At 40.0% G+C, this 26,056-nt stretch overlaps 1 protein-coding gene across 4 annotated transcripts in view; it reads right to left on the bottom strand.

Annotated features, from left to right (window-relative positions):
* The window catches only part of LOC125635899 (cyclic nucleotide-binding domain-containing protein 2), an 82,109-nt gene that overhangs the window by 46,909 nt on the left and 9,144 nt on the right, over positions 1–26,056 (bottom strand). For all 4 annotated transcript variants that reach the window (XM_075127912.1, XM_075127913.1, XM_048848246.2 and 1 more), the window contains exons 4-6: positions 23,409–23,497; positions 16,757–16,919; positions 15,515–15,598 (exon numbers count right to left, since the gene is read on the bottom strand). In XM_075127912.1, coding sequence (XP_074984013.1) covers positions 15,515–15,598; positions 16,757–16,919; positions 23,409–23,497 — 336 coding nt within the window. The remainder of the gene's footprint in view (positions 1–15,514; positions 15,599–16,756; positions 16,920–23,408; positions 23,498–26,056) is intronic.

The raw sequence follows: 26,056 nt of genomic DNA, 5'->3' as shown, positions 1-26,056 counted from the left end.
TGATGACAAGTTTTGGAAAGTCTTAATTAACAAATAATTTTCTTGTTTGAAGATCTTGATTTTGCAGAAGGTTATGTCTATACAAGGGGAGTGCTTTACCAGTATAGGAACACCAGTATACTTCACCAGCAAAGCCTCCTATTGTGGACATAGCTCTACAGGCAAAGCTGTATTTTGCACCAATATAATAGAACCATCCCACACACATGCAACACACACTGTGTACCAGTAAAAGCACAATTTGGCCTAAATGCATCAATACTACAGACTTCTGCCAGCACAGCTATGTCAGTCTGGGATCACCTTTCGGCATCCCTGACCAACACCGCTGTGCCGACTGATGTCTGTAGTGTACACCTAGCTGTAGGGCAAGAATTTTAAAAATACAGTTATGAGCTGTGTGAAACCTTGTTATAGGTTGAGTTAAGATCTTGTTCATAGTGACATGTGAATATGATCCTCATTTAAGATAGTTTTCAGAATAGCAGCCACGTGGTCGCCATGCTCTAATAAATTTGTTAGTCTCTGAGGTGCCACAAGTCCTCCTTTTCTATTTAAGATAGTTGTAAGATACAGTTAAGGGGCTATACCTAAAACAAAGCCTAATAGAGTCCGCCAGAAACTAGCTCCAGGTGGGCGGAGGGTCTAACTGGTTATTTCGACTAGGTGGGTGGGTGTATGGGAGATCACACAAAAACTTAGGTGAGGACAGACAAAAACAGAGACAGAGGTACAGGCAAAAAGTGAGAAAGCCAAACAGCAGCCTGTAAGCATAGTATGTCCCTGGAAAAAGTGAGGAGGAGAGTTTTTCAGCCTGTTGGCTAAAGGGATTTGGGGCTCTATCCAAAAAAAAGACTCCTTTTGTTCTTGGTTCCTTCTGTGTTCAGAAACACAGGAGTTTGTACTTTTTTGGTAAACAAACAAAACTGCATTCCAGAAATACCTATCACTAATTTCTACTCCCAACTAGAACATCCCCAAGGCCCCAAAATATACTAGCCACTTGGGTTGAAAAAAGGGCAACAGTGTTTAGGCACCTAAAGATGCAGTTAAAAAGAACAAGAAGTCTGGTGGCACCCTAAAGACTAACAGGAGTCCTAACGGGATTTTCAAAATCACCTATCTGCATTTTTAGGCACCTAAATACCTTAAAAAATCTGGCCGAGGCACATGGTTAACATCCCAACTTCAACAGTACTATTCAGAGTGGACAAAAATAATCATATGCCTAAATCTTAGCACGATCAATCTAAAAAGCCAGAGCACACACCATAAGGATAAGATAAGACATACGCTTTTTTATGCTGTACCTACATTGCCAGTTTTCAGTATGCTGAAGACTTTTTTTTATTGACAATGCATAATTGCATCATGAATGGTGACAAAAGGAAGCTGAAGATTTAGGCAACTCAGTAAGAGACTGCTGGGACTTTTAGCATCTGGGGGGAAATGAAAGGCAATATGGGATTGTGGGATAATTACATTAGATGTATATTTCTGTTTAAATCACTGGAAGTGAAACACAATATGAGAGAGACTAGGTAGATAGAGATAATATCTTGTATTGGACCAACTTCTGTTGGTAGAAGGTACAATCTTTCGAGCTACACAGAGAAGCAGAGCTCTGTGTAGCTTGAAAGCTTGCACCTTTCACCAACAGAAGTTGGTCCAACAAAAGAATTACCACACCCATCTTGTCTCTTTCATATCCTGGGACCATCTCAGTTGCAACACTCATTGCTACAAACAGACAGACAAAACTGACATTTAAGTATAATTATTTTGTTCCAGAATTCAACCATTGAGATGAATGGGGCAGTTCACACCTCTTAGGCTTTTATTGTAGACTGTCTTCAGATTCACAAATACAGTATTGATTCAGTTTACACACTTCACATTTTCAAGGTGCTAGAAAGTTTTTGAAAACAAATGAAAACTTAGGGGATTTTTAACCACAAGTCTGCTGAAAAAGGTAGCCAACACATGTGTTCTGCAGCTGCATAATACATAGGGTCATACATAAGTGAAGATATATATTTGACCTTTCTGTGCATCTCATGGTGCATTTTGCATTATATGCCCATTTAGATTAAACACTCCTCAGGAAGAATTGTCTCTTGTTCAGCAGTCAGTGCTTAACAATAACAAACAATATAAATAATACAGCAAAGGAAATCTCAGTAAAACCTCTTAGAACCACATTTGTTAAGTGTACATATTTTTTTTAAATCCTATGGAATGCAAAGAGTCAATTACCTGTGGTAGAATGAAAAAATGCATTATTGTAACATACAGTTCTTATATGATGCTTTACATTTTCAAATGCTGTATAAACATTAAGATCCCCAGACTCCCCTAAATCCAAGGGTCTGGAAATGACATGAGTCTGCACTCAAACTTTTCTCTTCATTCTTCTACTGGAGCCATGGGAGGTTGCACTTCTGCAGAAACGACAAAGGGAGTGGTCCACACATCTAATGAGATCTTGAGAGAGCCTCCAGAGGACTCTGTCATCTCCTTAGATGCCCTGGCTCTTGGTTACCTGTAACCCACTGACAGCATGAATCCGATGTTGCTGTTTGACAGAGCCCAAAGTATGACTCCTTACCTCTCTTTCAGGTGTTGAGAGGATTAGAATGTGGATGGGGAACCTACTGAAGATAATGCTGATTGAATCAGCATTACTTGTGCTAGTTTGCCCATCCATGTGTTTGAAGGTGGCACAATGCAGTTGTGCATGACAACCACCTCCAAAACTTGCTCCCTCCTATTTCATCCCCCACCCACAGAGCCTACATTCTGCTAAATGGCTTACATGGGGTTGTGAGAAAGAGAGCATGTTACGGAGCTAACAGCCCCACTATTGCACCCGGTCAAATTCACCTTTGCTTACATAGAGGGACAGGAGCATTGGATCTTAACTAATTCATCCTCCAACCTTAATGAAGTAGGGAAGTATTATTTCCATTTTACAGATGATGAAATGGGCACAGAGAGGTTAAGTGATTTGTCTAAGAAACAGGAAATCAGCGTTAGGGCCATGGTTAGAATTTGGCTCCCTGCCCCTTGCTTGGTCCACAAGAAAAAAGCTGCTTCTCATTACCGCTTCATTCATAACAGCAATCCTGTGCAAGCTTTTATCTTTAACATACAGTTACACTGAGCCCTGACTAGCATAACACAAGGGAAACCCACAAATAGTTAGATTGACAACATTTCCCTTAATATCCTTTGTATCAAATACATTTAAATGAGAAATATGGTCTATGCAAAGAATAAAGGTTCATCTACATACAAAGGGGATCCCAAACAACTAAAATGGTTTTAATTAACAAATTTATTTATGTCAGTTCAAGTGTGTGTGTGGACACACTTATTCTGGAATAAGATCACCATTTTCAATTTACATTATGTCATTTTTGTAAATTTTATTCTGGAATATGGCTGTCCACACACAGACTTGCACCAACATTACTGAAGGTTTCAGAGTAGCAGCCGTGTTAGTCTGTATCCGCAAAAAGAAAAGGAGGACTTGTGGCACCTTAGAGACTAACAAATTTATTTGAGCATAAGCTCTCGTGAGCTACAGCTCACTTCATCGGATGCATTTCTGCATCCGATGAAGTGAGCTGTAGCTCACGAGAGCTTATGCTCAAATAAATTTGTTAGTCTCTAAGGTGCCACAAGTCCTCCTTTTCTTATAACTGAAGGTGTGAATTAAAACATGATTTGGTTCCAAATTGTGCATATACTAGCCCTCCATGCTAGGAATGCCTAAACTCAAAATCTGACTCTGACTCTAGTTTTCTCTATAACCTTGGGCAAGTCATTTCATCTTTGTCTCAGCTTCTCCATCTGTACAATGGAGATAATAATTACCTGCCAAAAGGGTATTGTGAAAATTACTTAGTTTATGTAAAATGCATTGAAAATGAAAAATGCTACATTAGTACAAAATATTGGCATTATATTTAGGACAGATGCATGAGTCTGTATATTCAGACTCCATAATCCAACAAGGCCACAAAATGCAGCATTATGTCACATTGTAAGTTGTGGCCAACCATCCATTTGGCTTGTTCTTCCATTCACTAATTCACTCCTGTCATAAATATAAAGGGAAGGCTAACCACGTTTAAATCCCTCCTGGCCAGAGGAAAATACACTTTCACCTGTAAAGGGTTAAGAAGCTAAAGAGAACCTCGCTGGCACCTGACCAAAATGACCAATGAGGAGAAAAGATACTTTTAAAGCTGGAGGGAGGGGGGGAACAAAGGGTTCTCTCTGTCTGTGTTGCTTTTGCCGGGACCAGAGCAGGAATGCAGGTCAGAACCCCTGTAAAAAATCAGTGAGCAATCTAGTTAGATATGCGTTAGATTCTGTTTTGTTTAAATGGCTGATAAAATAAGTTGTGCTGAATGGAATGTATATTACTGTTTTTGTGTCTTTTTGTAACTTCAGGTTTTGCATAGAGGGATTCTCTACGTTTTGAATCTGATTACCCTGTAAGGTATTTAGCATCCTGATTTTACAGAGGGGATTCTTTTACTTTTTCTTCAATTAAAATTCTTCTTTTAAGAACCTGATTGCTTTTTCATTGTTCTTAAGATCCAAGGGTTTGGGTCTGTGTTCACCTATGCAAATTGGTGAGGATTTTTATCAAGCCTTCCCCAGGAAAGGGGGTGTAGGGCTTGGGGGGATTTTGCGGGGAAAGACGTTTCCAAGTGGGCTCTTTCCCAGTTATATTTTGTTAGACGCTTGGTGGTGGCAGCAATAAAGTCCAGGGACAAAAAGGTAAAATAGTTTGTACCTTGGGGAAGTTTTAACCTAAGCTGGTAAAAATAAGCTTAGAGGGGTTTTTCATGCAGGTCCTCTCATCTGTACCCTAGAGTTCAGAGTGGGGAAGGAACCTTGACAGCTCCTTTTTCAAAAACAACCACCAGTCCTAGAGGTGAAAATACTATACACTGTAATTAAACAAAACCCAAAAATAAATCTTTGACTTAAGTCAAAGTGGAAACTAAATTTTTACTTCTGCCAACCTCAGTCTGTGTGCCAGGTACTAAGGCATGCCTTTGGTAAGACAGAATTCTTTACTTTTAAAATGTGCCACAAATTCTCTTAGAGAAAGCATAAATAATTCAAGTTAATGCCTGGAAACTGGCACCAGCTACCAGCATGATGACTCAACCTCTTAGAGCGCCATTCATTATATTCAGCTACAAAAGCTAGAAGTTATAAAATATGTATGAATAAATTCTATTAAGTATTAACACACTACTTCCTTAAATGTTCATTCTGACCCAGGTGGTACTGATAGAGACTCTCTCCCCTCAGGCATTTTTTACTTAAAATAACCAAGATTATTGTGCTGCCTCTGGAGATTAAACAAATTACTGTCTTAAAAAAGTATTATAGGACTCTCCCACTTTCCAAGGCATGAAATATAGTTAATGCGAAGTTTGCGCTATGGCATCAATTGTTACACGGATTAAGAAGTGCTGGACTTGACTGTATAGATCATCTTCATCTTTCTCCTTTAATTTTAAACATTTTGAACCAGAGTCTTCAGTCTGCTAAATTCAGTCTTATGCAGACCAAACTGAACTAAATGTGGCAAGGGATCTGCACTGAAGAATTCCCCTTTAAAGGAGGAATCTTCATAGGCACAAAAAGCTGGCAGAGGCAGCTCTGTGACTTGACTCTATTTTAGGATTTTAGCAGTATCCGAGTACTTTCCACCTAAAATCAATAGTAATTGCAAAAACTCTAGTCAACTCCATAGTGTGTCTGGCACTTCTCCTTTTTCAGGATAAAAACTCTGCTTGGGGTAGGGATTTTGCTTTGATTTTTTTAGATTTCATTAATTTATATCTTGTTTTAGGTTGACTTCTTAGAGGAAAAAATATCCAGAAATTAATCCTTTCATGTAACTGGTCTGTATAGGTTACATAATAGGCCAAGACTAAGTTTTGAAAATCTGTGCCATACTTAATCACTGCTACCAAGGTTTAAAAGGACTCAGGTTTTTTTTGTTTTGAAAACAAATACATTTTGAAAACTCTCTCAAACATGCTGTCAGTTTATACATTGCAATTATTGTCCCAAACCTTCAGACCACTTCTCACCTCAGATGTCTCATAACAAATCTTTTATTAGCCCTGATCCTATTGGTTATAGCTTTTTTCCTCTGATGACAGCTGACATTTGTCTTTGTCTCTCCTATGACAGAATTGCCACAAAGATGGGTATTTAATGCAATACAAGTATTATCCCTTTGTTAATACATCTATGACTCAGAGGTTGTCAGTATATTTTAAATAATATGAGTCTTGGTCATGTGTATAACAGGGGTTCAAAAAAGAATGAGATAAGTTCATGGATGATAGGTCCATCGATGGCTATTAGCCAGGATGGACAGGGATGGTGTCCCTAGCCTCTGTTTGCCAGAAGCTGGGAATGAGCGACAGGGGATGGATTACCTGGTAATTACATGTTCTGTTCACTCCCTCTGGGGAACCTAGCATTGACCACTGTCGGAAGACAGGATACTGGGCTCGATGGACCATTGGTCTGACCCAGTATGGCTGTTCTTATGTACACTGTATACCAGGGATCAGCACCTTGTGGCATGTTGCCCATCAGGGAAATCCGCTGGCGGGCTGAGACGGTTTGTTTACTGTAGCATCCACAGGTTTGGCCAATCATAGCTCCCACTGACTGCGGTTCACCATTCAAGGCCAATGGGGGCTGTGGGAAGCAGCAGCCAGCACATCCCTCAGCCCACGCCACTTCCCGCAGCCCCCATTGGCCTGGAACAGCGAACCACAGCCAGTGAGAGCTGTGACAGTCCAAACGTGCGGACGCTGCAGGTAAACAAACCATCCTGGCCCGCCAGCGGATTTTCCTGATGGGCCCCATGCCACAGGTTGCTGATCCCTGCTGTATACCATGTGTTATTCTCTATACTTAAAAAAAAAGATTCTCCAAAAAAACAAATAAAAGGCCCAAGCCTGAGAGTCACTGAGTGAACCTGCCTGCAAGTGCTGAGCACTCTCAATCCCCATCAAAAGTAATGAGTTAAAGGTGCTGAATATCTCAGTGAGGGTATTCAATGCCTCATAGGATCAGGCCCAAAATGAGGTGCAGGAGGGAAATTTCTCTTCTGCAAGCACTCCCACTTTTATAAAACCATACAAACAACTCTTCTTACAGCTAATAACATAATTAAAGTCATATGCCTATATTGTGCACAACCATTCATTCTTTTGGTAACCACAGCAAAAGCCTTGCATCCCACTTAATGTTAAGTAATTTTAATAAAATTATGTTTACCATAACTCAGTCTTTGGATCCAAGTACCTTACCACAACACTTCCAGCAAAGAAGGGAACTATTTAAAGTGTGGTTACAGTCAGAAAAGTGGCTTTATAACAATGACACCTTCTTATCTTATAGTACTGGTCCCATTATATAATCATGCAACACCTGATTATTGGCAAAAATAATTTTTTTTTATTGTTTACTACTCTTAGCTGAGACATGTACCTCAAAATAGCACCCTATAATCCCCATGTTCATCATTCATATATGGTTGTGATATTTCATAGAAAGCATGCCATGTAAGATATCGTATGAAAGGTCACAATCTGCTGAAACCTGTTGTTCTGTACAAATATGTATATCATCATTAGTGTGTGTGAAGTTATGAGATTTTGCTGTATGGTTGTTACTGAAATATGTTATAAGTTTGCTAGTGACATACAATGAAGGCAAACAACTCCCAGGAGAGTGCTCAACGACCATTAATCAGCAGGAGAGTTGTAATCAAGGGATTTGCAATTCAATGAGAACTGCCCAAGCACCACACAACAGGGACTACTGAACTCCATGATTCAGTTGCACAAGATCACACCAGGGGGATTGTTCAACCCTGTGACTAAGCAAAGCTTACCAAGACATGCCTGGGCTAGTGTTTTCTAGGCATACGGACTAAGGCTATAATAAAGGGGACAGTGGCATCATGCTTTTTCCTTTCTCCTCCCCTACCTAGGCTAGAAGCAACAAGAATTCTGGGAAAACAGAAAACTTCAATTGAGGAGACTGGTCCAGGCTAAGGGAGAAGCCTGTGTATTAAGAACTATAATATCCAGTGGGCTGAGAAAATTGCTTGATCTAAATACTGTCTAGTGTAATAAGTGTGACAAAGCTCTGTCCTTGCCTCTGTGGGTCCCGCATTTCCTGGCAGATTTCGCTTGCCTCAGAGGCTCACTGTGACCCTGCACGTAACCCTTCTTTCTCTAGAGACAAGGGTCACAGTCTACTGAGCCATTTTCATCATAAGCCAGCGAGGGAGGTGAGGAGAAGTTATCCTTCCTTGCACAGTCTCTGTTGTCTCTCAGTCTCAGTGATTAATCAGGGGGCAAAGGTCGGGAGTGGGGGGAGCCTGGGCCCACCCTCTACTCCGGGCTCCAGCCCAGGGACCCTAATAGTATCAGCTATGGTAGCTGACCTTTTAGAAACATGACATGTACAATTCCCTGGGCTACTTCCCCCACAGCAGCCCTCACTTCCTCAAGCTCCACTTCACCCTTACCTCAGGGCCTCCTTCCTTGTGCCTGATATGGTGTGTACTACTCAGCCTCTCCAACAGCACAACTTCCTCCCACAGCTCCTGACATGCACACCCACCTGACTAACTGGGAGGCTTTTACTAGTTTCAGCCAGCCCCTGATTGGCTTCAGGTGTCCCAATCAACATAGCATTCTCCCTGCCTTCTGGAAAGTTCTTAATTGGCCCCAGGTGTCTTAATTGACCTGGAGCAGCTTCCATTTCACTTAACCTGGTACCAAGGATTTGTTTAGCCTGGAGCTAATATATCTCCCACTACTTTTCTATAGCCATCTGGCCTTGTCCTGTCACATAAGACATAAGATTTAGATTGTGCGCGTATCTTTTTTCTTTTAATGTCTATCTCTGACCTTTTATGCCTACCACTTATAATCACTTAAAATCTATCTTTCTGTAGTTAATAAATCTGTTTTACATTTTACCTAAAAGGGTGTATTTTCCTTGAAGTGCTTGGGAAATCTCAGCTCAGGTTACAAAAAAAGGCTAGTGTATGTTCTCTCCACACTGGGGGAGGGGTGGACTGGGTAATAAACTTACACCTGTCAGGCTTTTGACCAGGGTAAGATGGTACAGCTCTGGGGTGTAAGGCTGGGGAGCTGCATGGTCTCCATGCAGCTAGTCCCTTCTTGTCCGTCTTCCTGGGCCTAGCTGTCCCATCCACCAAATGGCTCATCTACGTAGCAAGGTGTCTTAGGACATGTCTACATTGCAATTAAAAACCCATGTCAGCTGACTCAGGCTCCCGGAGCTCAGGGTAAGGGGCTGTTTAATTGTACTTTAGACATTCAGGCTCAGGCTGGAGCCCGGGCTCTGGGACACCTCAGGCTCTTGGCTGGAATCAAGGCTTCCCTTGTCAAGCAAGTAGCAGAGCTCTGCTCTCCTTCCTGGACATTTTTGGCAAGTAGTGGTGGGGTGGGGTCAGCTGGGCTCACAAGTTCTCTTCAACCCCTTGATGCCAGTGTGGGGCCTATCCGGCCCATCACAGGTGACCTATGTGAAATGAGTTGGTGAACACAGTCCATTTATTAGTCGACAATATCAACAATCACAAAGTTATAACTACACTAATTGGCATCTTTGTTGGCTGTCTCAATTAGGGATGCAATTAATTTTTGCCTCATTTCAAATCCTTTTAAACGTTGAAATTCAGACTGTTTAAAGAATTACTGGGCTCATGTTTCATTTGGAACACTAAACTGAAATGACAGTTTTGATAAATGTAAATACCACAAAATCATATACATTAGCTACACAGGAGTTACAGCTAAAATACAGGATGAAATCCTCTGAATTTATTTCTAGTCATGGAAATCTAAGCAAAATGTTCAAGTACACTATACAGTGTAAAATCCCTCTTTCACACAGGAACAGATGCAACTGCACTATAAATTAAGGGTAATATTTTCTAAAGCACCTGCATGATTAAGAAGCATAAGTCCCACTTTCACGTTCCACTTAGGCACTTGAGGCCAGATTTTCAAAGGTATATAGGTACCTAAAGATGCAAAATAACAATACCATAACTCTTTACAAAGTGCTTTGCATCATTAGATTGCACAGCACTTTACAAAGGAGATCAGTAGGATTAACCCTATTTTACAGATGGGGAAACTGAGTCAGGCAGAGGTGAATTGACTCTGCCATGGTCACACAGCAGGTGAGTGTCAGACCTGGGAATAAAACCCAACCCTTGAGAGTCCCAAGCCAGTGCTCTAGCCACTGTTCCACACAGTGGTACCTAAACTGCATAGTAGCCAGGAAAAAATACATAATATTGACATAAATAGTTCTATGATTCTGCTATCATTCAAATAACAGAATTGTCTGATATATTATCTATGGGCTGTAGTACATTACTTAACTACAGTGGAGCTATTTTTCATACACACTTTGGGACAGATCCAACTTCCATTAAAGTTAGGGGGAAAAGGGTCCCATCTATTTCAATAGGGTGGGGGGCTTCAGGACAGTCATCTACAACATATTATTACTACTAAAAATCACATATATTGCAGTGTCAAATTACATTAAACGTAAAACAGAACAAAATGAAAACAAGACAAAACAAGAAAAAAATACCCACTTCCTCACCCCCGTCCACACTCCATATTTATTTAACTAGATTCTGACATGTTCATCTGACCCATTTTCAACAAACATGACTGTGTTGCATACTACAGCATTTCCTCCAGCCTAATGGTACATCAGCTATGTTTGCTGCATCCTCTTGCTTTTGTATTTCACTTGCCTTCTAGGCAACTGAAACAGCAACAATTGTACACAAATCAATCTGAGGTGGTATATGGGAAAAAAAGGGTGGCTACATATGAGAAGCTAGTCATATCTTTATGTTGACAAAATGAACAACAGAGGCAAGACTTGAAGCCAGTTCTAACCAAAGTTGGAATACTATTTATAGCTGTCTGGACTGAGTTACTGGCTGAGAAATCTTTGGATGATCAGACATACTTGAACTTCTCCACATGGAGTTAGTGCCATATGACCCATATTGACAAGAGAATTCTTAGCAGTCTGGAGGTTGGCCCACAGCACTGATCACCACACTCTGGTGGAATATTTGGAGTGGGAAAGTCCAGCATCAATGCAATTGTTTTTAGATTTACAGTATACAATAAGGCCTGTTGACTACATGATCACCATTGCTAAAGTACTGGAGAAGTCTATGGTTTTTGTTTCCGCTCTACTGTTTATTTGCAGTTCCAGAGGTGATAAAATGAAAGCATTTAAGAAGAGCCTCCCTCACTTTGCCTCTCTAAGTCCCAAGAGCTGACAAGGCTTTTAAAGTATCTTTTTATTTCTTTATTCCATTATTCAATTCCCCTAGGTAGACTGATTCTTATGGAGTTTAATCTTCAACCTCTTGCAATATAAAACAAACAGAGAATCAGAAGCACTGCTGAGTCAAAGATATTAATAATACATAAAAAAGGTAGATGGGCAGCTCTATATTTCTGTATGTGACTGGCAGACACACTGTTTTGAAAGGAACCTGCAAAGTCAAAATATGCATAAATGACTTCACATAAGGTGAAGAGAGAGAGAAACATTCTTTTTAAATGGCTAGACTATTGTTGACGGACATGAATTTATAGACATATTAGTCATAGTGCAAAAGTGATAAACACATTATTATAAAATCCCAGATGGCATTTCCCTGGCAAAAAAAATACGCTGTACCCAGGCCATTCCACCTCTGACTTTAGTACAAAGCACTCTCATCTTTTGTTAAATTAGGTTCTTTAATAAACTTTATTACATCATCATATTACCATATTTTCAGTGATCACACTGTAGCCTCTATAAACTCTGAAATAGCATTTCTTGTGAGGCTGGTACAAATGAAGACACCAGTTAATGTGTTTCCATTACAAAAAATGGTGTATAAACTCCTCTTGTAACTTTAAAACTATGTCTCCATGGTGAGGAATTGCAGAGTAGCTTGAAAAAGAGCTCAGTGGCTTGGGAGAAATGATCATCATCCCAACTGGAGTATGCAGCACACAAGTTTCTTCAACCCCAAGATGGGAATAATGGGCTATTTCAGAAGTTTTTTTAAGTGTAGGGTGGAGATCCAGAGAGATAGGGAAATGAACTGTCTACCCTCAGTGTAAGGTGTTCTCAGTGGCATCATGTACGCCTCACTATTTTCAGAGTGGGGAAGAGGAATCTCTGGGCCACGGAGACTTTCTAACTAACATTTAGCCAGACAACCCAGAAACAACTCACCCTTTCTACCTTAAGGACATGGGAGGGAGGATCATTTGCATTCATTCCCATTACCCCAATTGCTATTTACAATGATCAGTCTGGGTGGACATTTTTACTCCTGTGAATGGAGCAGTCTCAAATGGCTGGGAAATGCCTGAACTAGTACAGTGGTTAGGGTGACCAGATGTCCCGATTTTATAGGGACAGTCCCGATATTTGGGGCTTTTTCTTACATAGGTGCTAATTACCCCCCACCCCCATCCTGATTTTTCACACTTACTATCTGGTCACCCAACAGAAGCATATAACTTCTCCTGGGAGATGGGTACTTCCCCCTTTGAACCAGTATCAGTCCAGCTCCTTGACAGCTTGGGGCTAAGTAATTTGGGCTAAATAAGTATGATATCCCCAAAAAACAAATTCAAAGCAAGGAAATGCCAAGTTGTAGGAAATGCCATTCCTTAATGCTCACACAGTGTATTTCAACTGACAGTGACAGACATGCAATTTCACAAGGAGCTCCCTTCTGCCTCCAAACAGGCAAGTTACATATTAATTTCCTTCACAGAGTAACAAAAAACTCTGTAATTACAACCTCAGTGACATAAGCAAATATTCACTGCTAACATATGTACGCAGGTAAAGTATGCAGTTTGTGTTATGTGTTTGTGAGGAGGTCATAATTTGTGTGCTTATCCTTGTGTGGCTGTGCAATGAAACCTATTTTAGTAGACCATGGGGAGAGAGCAACACTTATTTGAACATCCTGTCTCTCATGCTCCAGAGACACAGGACTTGCCTGACCTCACTCCAGATGAGCAAAGGTAACACACCTTCTTGAAAACTTTAAGAGCAGTTTAACCCAGCAAGTACAAAACAGATATATGGAAAACTGGGGTTTGTATGAAACTCTAAAGAGAGACTGTGGATACAGATTAGACACTGCAAATTAAAGCTGCAGCACCCCCTAGCTTGAAGTGGATTTCATTATAGACAGGGTTTACGGATTGGTTCAATGGCTCCCAGCACCCCCATTATACAAATTGTTCCAGCAGGCTGGTGATGACTGTCTTCCAGAACAACAAAATATCCATTTTCAAAAGCAGCCCTATCATACTGAAGCACATTTCTAAAAAGAGAATGAAACTAGTGGCAGTGGAAAACAACAATTGTTCTGCTTCGAAGTGAACAAACAACAGCAGTGGATAAAATGCTAATTCCCTTCATGAATAAAATGAAAAGTGCTAGCAAAAGAAATACTGTTGTATTGACATAAACAAATGGTATAAAAGCTAACATTGGGGAAAGGAGGAAGCCTTCCAGATGCAAAAATATGAACAATTTTTTTTTCATATAGGAAACTAAATCATTGGGCCTGTAAAATGCTGCTAAAACTAATTGAAAATCTTCACTGATGAGCATGTAACAACACTGTTTGGGGCACTACATATACATAACATACATAACCTACTGTTTGAATGTTTCCATTAGCACACAGTTATCATTCTTTGTAAAAAAAGGTCATTGGATTAATAGAGCTCTCTCTTTCCTTTTCTATTTTACAAATAATACAATGAATATGATATTCAAAAAGAGAAAACCACATCCAGGGCATGATTTTATTTATGGTGTATTTTTGCAGTATCGCAATACTATTTTATTACATTAACCATTCTCACAATTGTTGCAGGTAATCAGATTCCTAGGGCTTCTGTTGAGTTTTTAAAAAATAAAAATGATCACATTAAACTAATAAGATCTTAGAGTGCTAAAACAGTCAGGATATTTCCTCTAACATTTTCAAATTGAAATGCATCACACTTGCATAGCTCTACTATTATTAGGAGCAGGAGAATATCAGCCTGATTTATCTTGGCAAATATCAAGTATGGATTTTTACATAATAAGTATTGACAAAGGTGTCTGGAAAAAAAAAAATCTAACCTTTTTACACACATCCAGAACCATTATTTGCTTCCATTAGAGTAAACCACCACATCATGGTCTTTCTTTTCTCTCTGCTCTTTTTCCAGGCCATACTGGTAACCACACCAACACCCAAAAGCACTTTTGGGCTAGAGTCTAATGCCACAAAGCTTCCTACAGATAATTTATAATGTTCCAGAACAGCCAATGAGTTCCCCTATTCCCCCACCCTCAGCAGAGGCAAATCAAGGCTGTTACTCAAAGTTCCCTAGAGAGGGACTAAGCAATAAACTCTACAACCTGGCACATCAAGATAGATAAACTATTGTCATCATTACATCAGGAATTCATGGCCTAAACAGCTTTAGAAAGCCACGAAGAGACTTCTAGCATTATGCGATCACCCTGCGAATTAAGACTTACTGCCTCATGAGAGGTTTCAGAGCAACAGCCGTGTTAGTCTGTATTTGCAAAAAGAAAAGGAGTACTTGTGGCACCTTAGATGAAGTGAGCTGTAGCTCACGAAAGCTTATGCTCAAATAAATTGGTTAATCTCTAAGGTGCCACAAGTACTCCTTTTCTTTTTGCCTCATGAGATTTACCTTGTCAATATTTTTAAAATAAAAAGAGACCCAGAACCAGCAATAAAAATTGTTCTTTATTTATAATTCATCTCCCAAAAACACTGAAAAACTTAAGTTTCGGCCCTAGAGACTTATATGCCAAATTGTGATATAGCTGCCAATACAAATGTGATCAGATGGTTTTTCTCCTGTAACATTAGCAGTTCATGCACCACTACATCGTATTGTAGATATGAGTCTCAGAGGGGTTCTAACTGAAAATATAAAGAAACCACTGTAACAAGCCACACTATATATTTCCTAAAAAATAATACTTTGTAGCAGCTTACCTCAGGTGCCTTTTTTCTTCATCACAATACTTTGGCTCCTGGAACGCTGTATCTGCATTATTTTTAACATCTAACGGTATCATTTTAAACTACCCTAATACTGTTGATTATACATTCAGAGTTCATCCTTGTAAAGAATTTGCACAACAATTTACTAATGAAATTAAATATCAGAACATTAATTGTTCAGAGATTAATTTTTAAATGGCCATTTTTGTCTTCAAAGATGTGAAATGTATTAAAAAGTATTTTAGGAGAGAATAAATTCAATTAAAGAAACCACTTATTTTGCCATTCATTTTTTTTCCCAAGTACCTCTTTGTTTATCACTAGAAGTTCCACATCGGATTTACATATAATGGAAGTAGATCGGTTTGTATTAGTCAGAAGACAAATTTCCTGCAAAACAAAAACAAGAAGCATAATTCTTCTTTCAGCTGTACAGTTTTATTATAAAAGTAAACACTTAAGATTGCATAGAGGATTGTACAACTTTTAATTAAAGGTATAAAGATAAATTAATAATAGTACACTGGGTAAGCACCCAGTCCTACAAGGAACTAAGTTCTATCTACTTCCATTGACTGTAGTATATTGCTTTATCCTAACTGCCCCTTGCAATTAATATCAAACGCACTCTGCTCAAGGACACATTTTAAAAAGCTTGAAAATTCTAAAGTAAATGTTGGGAAAATAAAATTATTGCAGATAAAGAAATCAGAGGGCTTTCTAAATGTAAACTACCTTCTAAATGGGCATCTAATTTCAAAGGGCCAAATGCTGCCTTCTGTGGAAGATGCACACTTGTACTTTGGGGCAAAATCCAGCCTAATATTTTTAGGGTGCAAAACTAAAGAGAGTTACCACCATTTTGTATTGTATGAGGAACAAACACCTTTAAAATGAAAATAGATTTAATCACACAGGTTCATTTTCCTTTAATCCCGTTAGGCAGGAAGTATGAGACAAGAATTCTCTCATAGCACCATGTTGCATTGCTACTAGACAATCTATTGGGCCCATCAAATTAATTTTTTATTAACAAATGTCTAAGGGCCTGATTGACCCTTACTGAAGGAAGAGGCTAAAGAGAAGGAAGGTAATCTATATAAGATTTCTTCCAAACATTCCTACAGGCTGTCACTGGAGACCAGAAACAGCATGTCTCCCTTCCCTCTGCCCCATAGAAACAAACAAAACATGAAAGCCTGGATCAATTAGAATGTACTGTGGTGTGCAGTCACAGAAAGATCATAGGACCTGGAGCCAAGTTCTCTCTTCTGCCCACCTCCTCGTCCATGCCCCACATCTGCTCCAACTTGCCCCTTTTTCCTGCACAGATCACAGGATTCATGGAACACTTCACCTTAGGAGGAATTTTTACCACATTATTTTTAATTTCGTAAATGTTATTAAAAACTTAACAAAAGAGACTAAGGTAATTAGGTATCCAGGTTCTACTGACTTTCCTTTTGTGTCTTTGGAAATATCCCCTTTAAACATTTTAAAGCATATTTTCATTCAAATAATATTAAAATTTTAAATGAAAATATTTACCCCTACGAAGTCTCCTTCTTCAGCTTCACATAATATTTCAGAGGTGAAAGTTTGGTCTTTGAAATTTGCATCACCCCCTATGACTTTTAGTTTTCCAGATAGTATTAAGTAACATTCACTTAGAACATGTCCTTGCCTTATAACTATGGTTCCAGCTTCACACCTAGAAAGAGAATTAAAATCCCAAAAGGTAAAAGTTATGTAATGTTGACAATAAACAATGACTACAATATGCAAATGTAAACAGAAAGATACAGACATCAGAACGTATCCTAGTAGACTGGATGAAAATTATACCATAATTAACATGACACACTGAAAAAAGTATAACCGCTAATAACAGACTAACTTGATATTATGTCAGGAGGAGAACAAAGCTGTAGAACCACAGCTGGTACATACACTTAATCTGCACCTGCTATTACCATGACTGCATAAATATCATGAGTGTGCAAGTACTGAAATGCAAATTTGAGTGCACTTTTCCTGCAACTGCATTCCTAAGTGCATCAGTCATGCATGTAAATTAAACACAGAAATGGTATATACTTTTGCACATAAACTGTGCACACAGCATTCTAAAAGTCTAAGCCTTTGATGCCAACATACTTATCAGCAAGGATCCCTGCTAAACCTTAGAGGAATTCTATCAGAATAGTTACAACACATGATTTAGCCTGTGTTGAGACCCATCCAATTTAAAGTTTTCCCCTTCAGAAATCTCACCATGTATTTATTTTGTAAAAAGGATCCTTCTAGTATTAGATATACAGCTTATTGGTACATTAATTTTAAATATTACATGTTTTCCATGATATGTGAAATGTAACATCAACCATTAATTAATGGTTGATTTGTTTAAGTTTCAGGATACAATAAGGCTCAATCTGCAAAACAGAGAGTGGAATTCCTAAAAGATGACACAGTTACAACATAAGGTGGTGTTCTTGCACACCCATGGTAGTTACCTGTCACTATAAAATGCTTAAATCTCTGTGCATGAAAAGTGCTATTTAAGTGCCAAGTACCAAACAGTAATGACTATAATATATTACATACATGAAGGAAATCAGAAGGTCCTTCTCCTGAACCACAGAATCCACTAAATAATTATCAGGACAGCTACTCTTTACCGTCAACTACCTAACTTTTCAGACTACTATCACCAAAGCTCAGACTCTAATGCAGTGGTTCCCAACCTATTTACCATTGTGGGCCGCTTCCAATACTACCTGTATGGCCCCAAGAATGTCACATGGGCTGCAGCTATGTGCTGATTGGGCTGCAGGTGGAGAACCACTGCCTAATGTATTCAGCTGTGAAGAGCTTCCATCCTAGTTCACTGGACAAAAACATAACTAAACCCAGAATCTGAGCTGATGTCACCAATAACAAAATAACACAGTGGAACAAAGCTACTCGCCAGCCTACTTTGTCAAAACAACTGCTTCACTAACAGAGACCTGAAAGCAGTCAGGGAGTCAGGAAAACTGAATTCTATTCCCAGCTGTAGCAGACTTTTTCTATGTGAAATGAGGTGAATCACTTCACCTGTTTTTGCCCTAATTTTCTCATCTGTCCAATGGAGACATTAGTTACCCACTACATAGACTTGTGGTGAGGCTAAATGCATGATGCTAAGGCAACTTTACACCATCCCCACCATGTAAAGTGGCCTTAAAGTGGGTGTACTGTTTAAGGCCCATTTACATTGGCACAGCAGCATAAAATAGCCTTAGTGAAATGAGAATAAGGCCCATTAATGTTAATAAGGCACTTTGGGATGTTAGGTTGGAAAGTGCTATATAAGCACAATATATCACTTATTATGATGCAATGGTAGGTATGCCATAGGTAAGGCTGCCTTACAAAGCTCAATTTTAACAGAAGCTTTACATTATTTTGTAAAAATCTCATTGAAATGGCAAAAAAAAAAAAACACATAGAATATAAACTGAGTTCTATCTGGATTTTTTCATGGTGGTTTGATGAAAAATGAATTGACACAGAACAAATAAGAGCAGTTCCAAATCACCTCTTCTGGTGATTTTTTTGGTCATTGATTGTCTCACTTTCTTTGTACCCCCTTTGCACTTTAAGACACTCTGGGTCTTGTCCTTTGGCATCATTGTGGCTTCTTGTGTGCTGAATCATGGAGTATGTTATACATGGGTAGTGTTTATCTATAGAGTGTTATATACCTTTTTAGTCATAATGGAAAATATGTGCACTGAGGCAAACCCACCAATATTTAATTTGACAACAAATCTGCTGCAGGCAAATGAGAGAGAAAGACACACCCCAAATACACTTGAAGCCTAAGGAAAAGTTTCTTGAGCTGGCAAAGAGGAGACCAGGTGTTCAAAACCCACCTCTTCTAAGTGTTGTTTAAATTCCCATGCATTTTACTACCCTGATTATTGATTACAATCCCAAACCTCAGTCTAAAAGACAGTTAAGGAAGAGCTAAACACTCGCCCACATTTTTAAAATAAATTAGCAAAGAGTTTATACAAGATCACTATAGGCCCCAAACTCTAACATGAGAAACCACAATCTTATCCAGTACATGACACTGCATTTTAAAGGGAGTAAATCCAACTATCCTATCTCTAACCACTGTAAACCCACACTCCCTTCCAAGAGCTAGGTATAGAATCCAAGATTCCTAATAAACTAATATTTTACTTCTGACAAGTAAATAATTAAGAAAACATGTTTCAAGACCTCTCCAGGGGTTCATCTAGAGTTATGCCTACAGCTCAAATAGTAAGAGCCTACATTAGGGATCTGAAGATCAAGAGATTCAGATCAGCAATAGGATTTATGTGGGGTGAGGGAATGTTTATGAGAGTTTCACAAATTGAAAAAAAACACTTTGAAACAGATTTTGCACTTTAACTATGATATCTTAAATTATGGCGTTAATCACCAGAACACACATTTCACATTTCAGTCATTTGCTAAACATTTTACTTTTGGAACCCACTAGTCAGTGTGTGTATATGTCCCGCTATGCCCAATTCATAATGGATGTAAATCTGTGACAGCTCTCTACTTGTGAGCCTCAGTCCTTAGCACACTATAAAAATTTATGCTTTTAGCTCTGGGGTTTATCATTTCAATCCCTGATGTTGGCCAAGATGTCAGCTATCAGATCTGCAGGTGTCCCTTGTTGGTATATTTAAAGGTTGAAAGTAGGACTGTTGATTAATCACAATTAACTCACGCGATTAACTCAAAAAAATTAATCGCAATTTAAAAAACTTATTGTGATTAATCGCACTATTAAACAATAGAATACCAATTGAAATTTATTAAATATTTTTGAATGTTTTTCTACATTTTCAAATATATTGATTTCAATTATAACACAGAATACAACTTGACAGTGCTCACTTTATATTACTTTTGATTACAAGTATTTGCATGGTAAAAATGATAAAAGGAACAGTATTTTTCGATTCACCTCATATAAGTACTCTAGTGCAATCTCTTTATTATGAAAGTGCAACTTACAAATATAGGGTTTTTTTGGTTACATAACTGCACTCAAAAACAAAACATAAAACTTTAGAGCCTACAAGTCCACTCAGTCCTACTTCTTGTTCAGCTGATTGCTACGAGAAACAAGTTTGTTTACATTTACTGGAGATAATGCTGCCCACTTCTTAATTACAATGTCACCTGAAAGTGAGAACAGGGGTTCGCATGGCACCGCTGTAGCTGGCATCGCAAGATATTTACATGCCAGATGCGCTAAGGATTTATATGCCTTTTCATGCTTTGGCCATCGTTCCAGAGGTCATGTTTCTATGCTGATAATGCTCGTTAAACAAATAATGTGTTAATTAAATTTGTGAAGCTTCAGAGGGGTAGCCGTGTTAGTCTGGATTTGTAAAAGCGGCAAAGAGTCCTGCGGCACCTTATAGACTAACAGACATATTGGAGCATTAGCTTTCATGGGTGAATACCCACTTCGTCGAATGCATGTGACAACGAAAGCTCATGCTCCAATATGTCTGTTAGTCTATAAGGTGCCACAGGACTCTTTGCTGCACTTAAATTTGTGACTCCTTGGGGGAGAATTGTATGTCTCCTGTTCTGTTTTACCTGCATTCTGCCATATATTTCATGTTATAGCAGTCTCGGATGATGACCCAACACATGTTGTTCATTTTAAGAACACTTTCACTGCAGATTTGACAAAACTCAAAGAAGGCACCAATGTGAGATTTCTAAGGATAAATACAGCAGTTGACCCAAGGTTTAAGAATCTGAAGTGGTATTCTATTATTGTTTAATAGTGTGATTAATTATGATTTTTTTCATCACGCGATTAATCGCAATTAATTTTTTTAATCACTTGAGAGCCCCAAAATAAATGCTATTCTATTATTGTTTAACATCATGATTAATTTTTTTAATCACGCAATTAATCGTGATTACTTTTTTTAATTGCTTGACAGCCCTAGTTGAAAGGTTTGCTTCATAGTGGCAGGAAAGAGGGAGAGCAATAGGCAGATCTACTGGTGTAACATGTTGTTGCTACAGGCTATAGCAAAGCTATTTCTATGCCAACTTTATTAAATTTGGATCTGTAATGCAAAACCTCAACCCTCTTTTATATTGATTTTATCAACAGGAGTTCATCTGGATGTCACACATTCCATGCAAGTGGGAAGTTATTGAGCTTTATCACTGCTGAGATCACTGTTAAGGCTCTGAGGTAGAGTGCAAATTTGATGAAGCTGTTGTGTATCTGTTGGAGATGGAAGTAAAAGCCTTATGGAGTGCTGGAAATGTGTTAATCAACAGAGTTGTAGGCCACAGGAAGGTGGAAAGAAATGCACAAGTCACAATGCTTAGCTTATTTCCACTTTTTTAAGATTGTGGGTGGGTGGGGTATGCTCTGCCACAGCCTTAACTGTCACTAAATGTAGAGGTTGTTTGCTAATTATGCATATTCCTTTTGAACAAAACATCATGCTCCCACAACGTTTCTGATACAGGACAGCATGTAAGAAGACCATATTTATAATCTGAAAATGTACTTGCTGAAGTTGCATGGGTAGAGGGATTTGTTCTCAAATTTTAATGCTGCTCAAACAAAAGAGTAGATTTCATAGCCAGGATTAATATTGTCTCGGGGGTGGGGCAAGCATAAAAGAGGTTTTAAGATATCTCTGAGTCCATGTTTCACTGTTCCATGGTATATTTCACACCAAAAGGTCCAGTTTCTGCACTGCAAGAACTTGCCTTTCCCAAAAGCCAGCTATATCCACACATCAGTGTGATGTCGAGTTCATTACAGGATACAAGAGGGCCAAGACATTGAAAGGTAAGGTGGTTTTCTGGGGGGTCAGGCAGGTGGGAGCCAGGACTTACTGCAGGAAGTGGTTAAATTGCTTGGATCCTGGAGAGATCTTTTAATTTAAATAGTTATGTCTTTATTTTTGTATTTTCTTGGGAGAAGCCTTTTGTATTAGCACACTGATGATCTTGCATTCCAACTGGATTTTTAAATCTCAGGTATGGAAGCTTTCCATTTCAGGACTGCGGTCCAAATCACCAAATACCAGAGAAGTATTATATAGCTCTGGGTGACGGGGTGCACTCACCTTGCGCTGGACGGGGAAGGGTTAACCCTACATTGTGGGTTGAGGAAGACATGCCCACGTTACTCTACTGGGAATGCTCCAGGTGCACTGGTATAAAAGGGAGCAGTTCACCTCAGTTGGGGTGGACTGCTGTGGAAGAAGGATGCATGCCAGCCACTCCAACCAGGGCCCAGAGGAAGCCCGGGACTGTAGGAGCTGGGGATGCCGCAGCCCAGGCAGACTCCAAGGCAACCCCAAAGGCCACGCTGGGTATGGAGATGCCGGAGAAAGGGCAGACCGGAGAACCTAAAGGTAACAGGGATGCCCAGACCACAGCAGCAGGGACGACGGCAGGAAGCAGCCCAGGGGAATCAGACAGCGGACAGGTGAGTGAGCCAAAGCCTTGAGTCAGTGTGTTTTTGTCGGAGCCTTTCCCCGCTGACTCAGTGGCCCACGCTATAGCCACTAACAGGGCCTTGGGCTGGGGTCCGGTGGAGAGGGAGGGCCTGGACCCCTCTGCTGAGGGTGCAACCCCTCCCCCTGTGCCCGCTAGACCTTACTGCTCCACTCACAATGGCGAATTTATTGACCCTGGCCGCTAGGCCTTATTGTTCTGCAAAAAGGGATGAAGTTATTGACTTGGGCCACTAGGCGCCTTACTGCCCTGCAAAAAGGGGCGGATTGACTGACATTAGCCACTAGGCCTTACTGCCCAGTTGACAATGGTGAATTTATGTACTCTGGCCACTAGGCTGCACCACCCTGCTGATAAGGATGAGTGTCTGGACTCGGGTTGGGAGGGACATAGAAGTAAGGTACATATGCCCCCCCCCCCCAACATTCCCTAAGAGAAGCGGGCACACTCGCCCTGCACAGGACGGGGTTTCCCCCAGCCCTGTCACACTCTGCTTGTCAATATTTTATTTTAATGGGGTGAGTGTTTCTGAAGTATGATTAATATTTAATTCAAAGAGTTACAGTTTTGTTGAAAAATGTATATGTTCTGACCTCGGTTTCTGAAGGAAACAGTAGCATTCTTGTCTCTTACTTACTCTTGGTAGACGACAGCATGGCAAAGTTGGAGCTGTGTTTTATGAGGTAAACACTGAAATGTTCTGTTCTTCTTCAGACACGTTTGTATCTTGGGAAAAAAAAGACAGCACACTTCAATTTAATAACAGGCTCAGATAACACACCAGAGAAATTGTAAACTACACTGTGGTCAAGTTGAGCCCCTGCGTGTGTGCCCAGGCAGAGGAAGAGGGTGGAAGAATCTTCCATTTCCTTGGCCCTCATGTAGGACCCAGGCACAACAGCAGTGCTTGAGCTCGGCAAGACTAGTATGCTGTTGGCTTCCATGGCCCTGCCCCATTTTCCACACCTGCCAGTATATAGGAGAGTGGATGATTTTCTCTCCTTACGGGTTGTAGGGTAGCCATGCTTTCCTTGCCCTCAAAACAGCACCAAGAAGCACTGGGCCTACTTCAGGTACTATGCCTCCCAAGGCTTCCACTAGAATGGCTGGCCTCCATCCCAGCTCCAGTTCAGGGTTTTGAGAGCCAAATTCTATACTCATTGGGGGCTCCAAGCACCATTACACTCAGTGGGAGACAGGAGCTGTGTGCATATATATTCAGGACCAAATTTGTGACTGAGAGGATACTGCTAACAAAGTCTTCTCAACCCCTTTAAAGTAGGGATCTTGTTCATAAGGAACAAAGGAAAATAGTACTTTTTTTTTTGCATCATGCTTCTTCCAAATGCATTGGGCTATCTCTATATTTTAAGATTTTCTCAGAACATGATGGATTCTGTGTTGTGAATGTCATGATTTAGTAATCACATTATTGTATTACTATTACCATTTCCTTTCCTCACCCTGTCTGTCTCAGAATGTGACTCTAATCTCGAGCTTGCCTAATAGACATGGGGCCAAGTTCTGCCCCTAGTTACTCTGTATTTACACCACTAGTACCTCCACAAAAGTCAGAGTTGCTTTGCATTTACATTGCTGTAGCTGAGAGCAGAGTTTGGCCCCATGATGTTACTCCAGACATAATTAAAGGGTGCCACATGCACATATCTTAGTACAGAATTTGGCACTAAGAACGTTTGTTGCATGTCAGAATCTCACTTTCAGCAGCACAACCAGATAATTTGTCTGAATTAAAAGTTATACAGATGAAAAATATTCTAACAAATTCGCTACTTTTGGTTTTTTTTGTTTTTTACACTCTGATATCCACCAACTTATATTATGATAGATGGAATTTCTAGGATAGGACCATGCAATATACAAATTTGAAAGTTTCTAGTTAGGTCAAGTCTGGAAGAGAACCATGTAAGGGTAGATTACCAATGGATCCCTGTGACAGGGATCAGAATTCAAAAGTTCCAGTACTCAAGCAGTTATAGTAGCTGGTAGTGAATCAGAGAGACGCAGAAAAGCAGCTGTAGATGGACACTTCACAGCTGGATTTTGCTGGTTAGCAGCATACTGGTAGGAGACCAAATTTAGGCACGGGGAGAAGGTAAAGTGAGCTGATACCTCTCATATCAGGAGGGCTAAAGGAGGCAACAAGCCTCTCGACTGATTGCTGCTAGCCACACACCTGATGCTGCTGCAGCAGGATAATGCAAGTAAGAGAGGCACTATGGACATTGTCTCTCCTCTCAGTCTTTCAAGTCATGTCATAGCATGGGGAAGGAGGATAAGGGAACAGGTTCATCTGCTCACCACACTGCCATTCTGCCTTGTGACAGTTTTTGAAGTACCCCATTAGTTGTGAATTTCACTCCATCGGTACCTTAAGGACAGGACCGGCTCTAGGCACCAGCAAAGCAAGCACGTGCTTGAGGCGGCACAATTCCAGGGGCATCATTCCGGCCACCCTTTTTTTTGCTTGGGCAGTTGCGCTCTCGGAGCTTGGGGTGGCAAATTTTTTGTTTGGGACAGCAAAAAACCTAGAGCTGGCCCTGCTTCAGGAGAAGACAGACTGCCAGCTTGATACTGGTTTGATAGAAAAGAGTCAGCTCTGACTGGGTCCTTGAAGTGGGAAATTGAGCAAGGACACAGTCTGTCCAGGATGGGACTTGGCAGCACAGGACTGGGCTGCCTGTGTAGGAGGAAGAGCCTGGTGGGGTTGTTGCCATCATGGGAAAGCAGAACTGAGGGACAGACAAGCTGTCAGTGTAGGCAGATGGATGAAAGGGTCTGTCTGAGAAGATTCAAAAAATGAGGAGGAGGAAATTTTGGTGGATCCAGGAGCTTGAATCCATCCCTAAGGCCAAGTCTCATTCTAAAGCATCCCTAAGGCCAAGCTACTGCTAAAATTCCACACAATCAACTGGAAGACACTACAGATCCATGGTCAATGAGTTAATGGAGTTTAAATCATTAGCAGATTTATCAAATTTAGAAAAATGATTTATTTTTATTATACTATGGGTAACAAGTGACTGGCAATGACTCAGATCTGAATTGTGTTATGTGAAAGGACTCCTAGCTTCTCAGTCACCTCCACACAACTCACATGATGCAGTCTTTCAAAAGGGGAACAACTTTTGTCAATATTGGTCAGATGCTTTAGAATGATCCTTGTGTTTACATAAAAGCTTTTTATACTGGAAAAATTAAACAAAAATCTGACCTCTAAAAGGTCATAGTTAACAAAATGAAATGTAAGTTTCTTTGTCCATT

Source organism: Caretta caretta, chromosome 4 (genome assembly GCF_965140235.1).
Source record: "Caretta caretta isolate rCarCar2 chromosome 4, rCarCar1.hap1, whole genome shotgun sequence".
Taxonomy (NCBI): Eukaryota; Metazoa; Chordata; order Testudines; family Cheloniidae; genus Caretta; species Caretta caretta.
The sequence above is the reverse complement of the archived record's forward strand: the minus strand, read 5'-3'. Positions and strand labels throughout refer to the sequence as shown.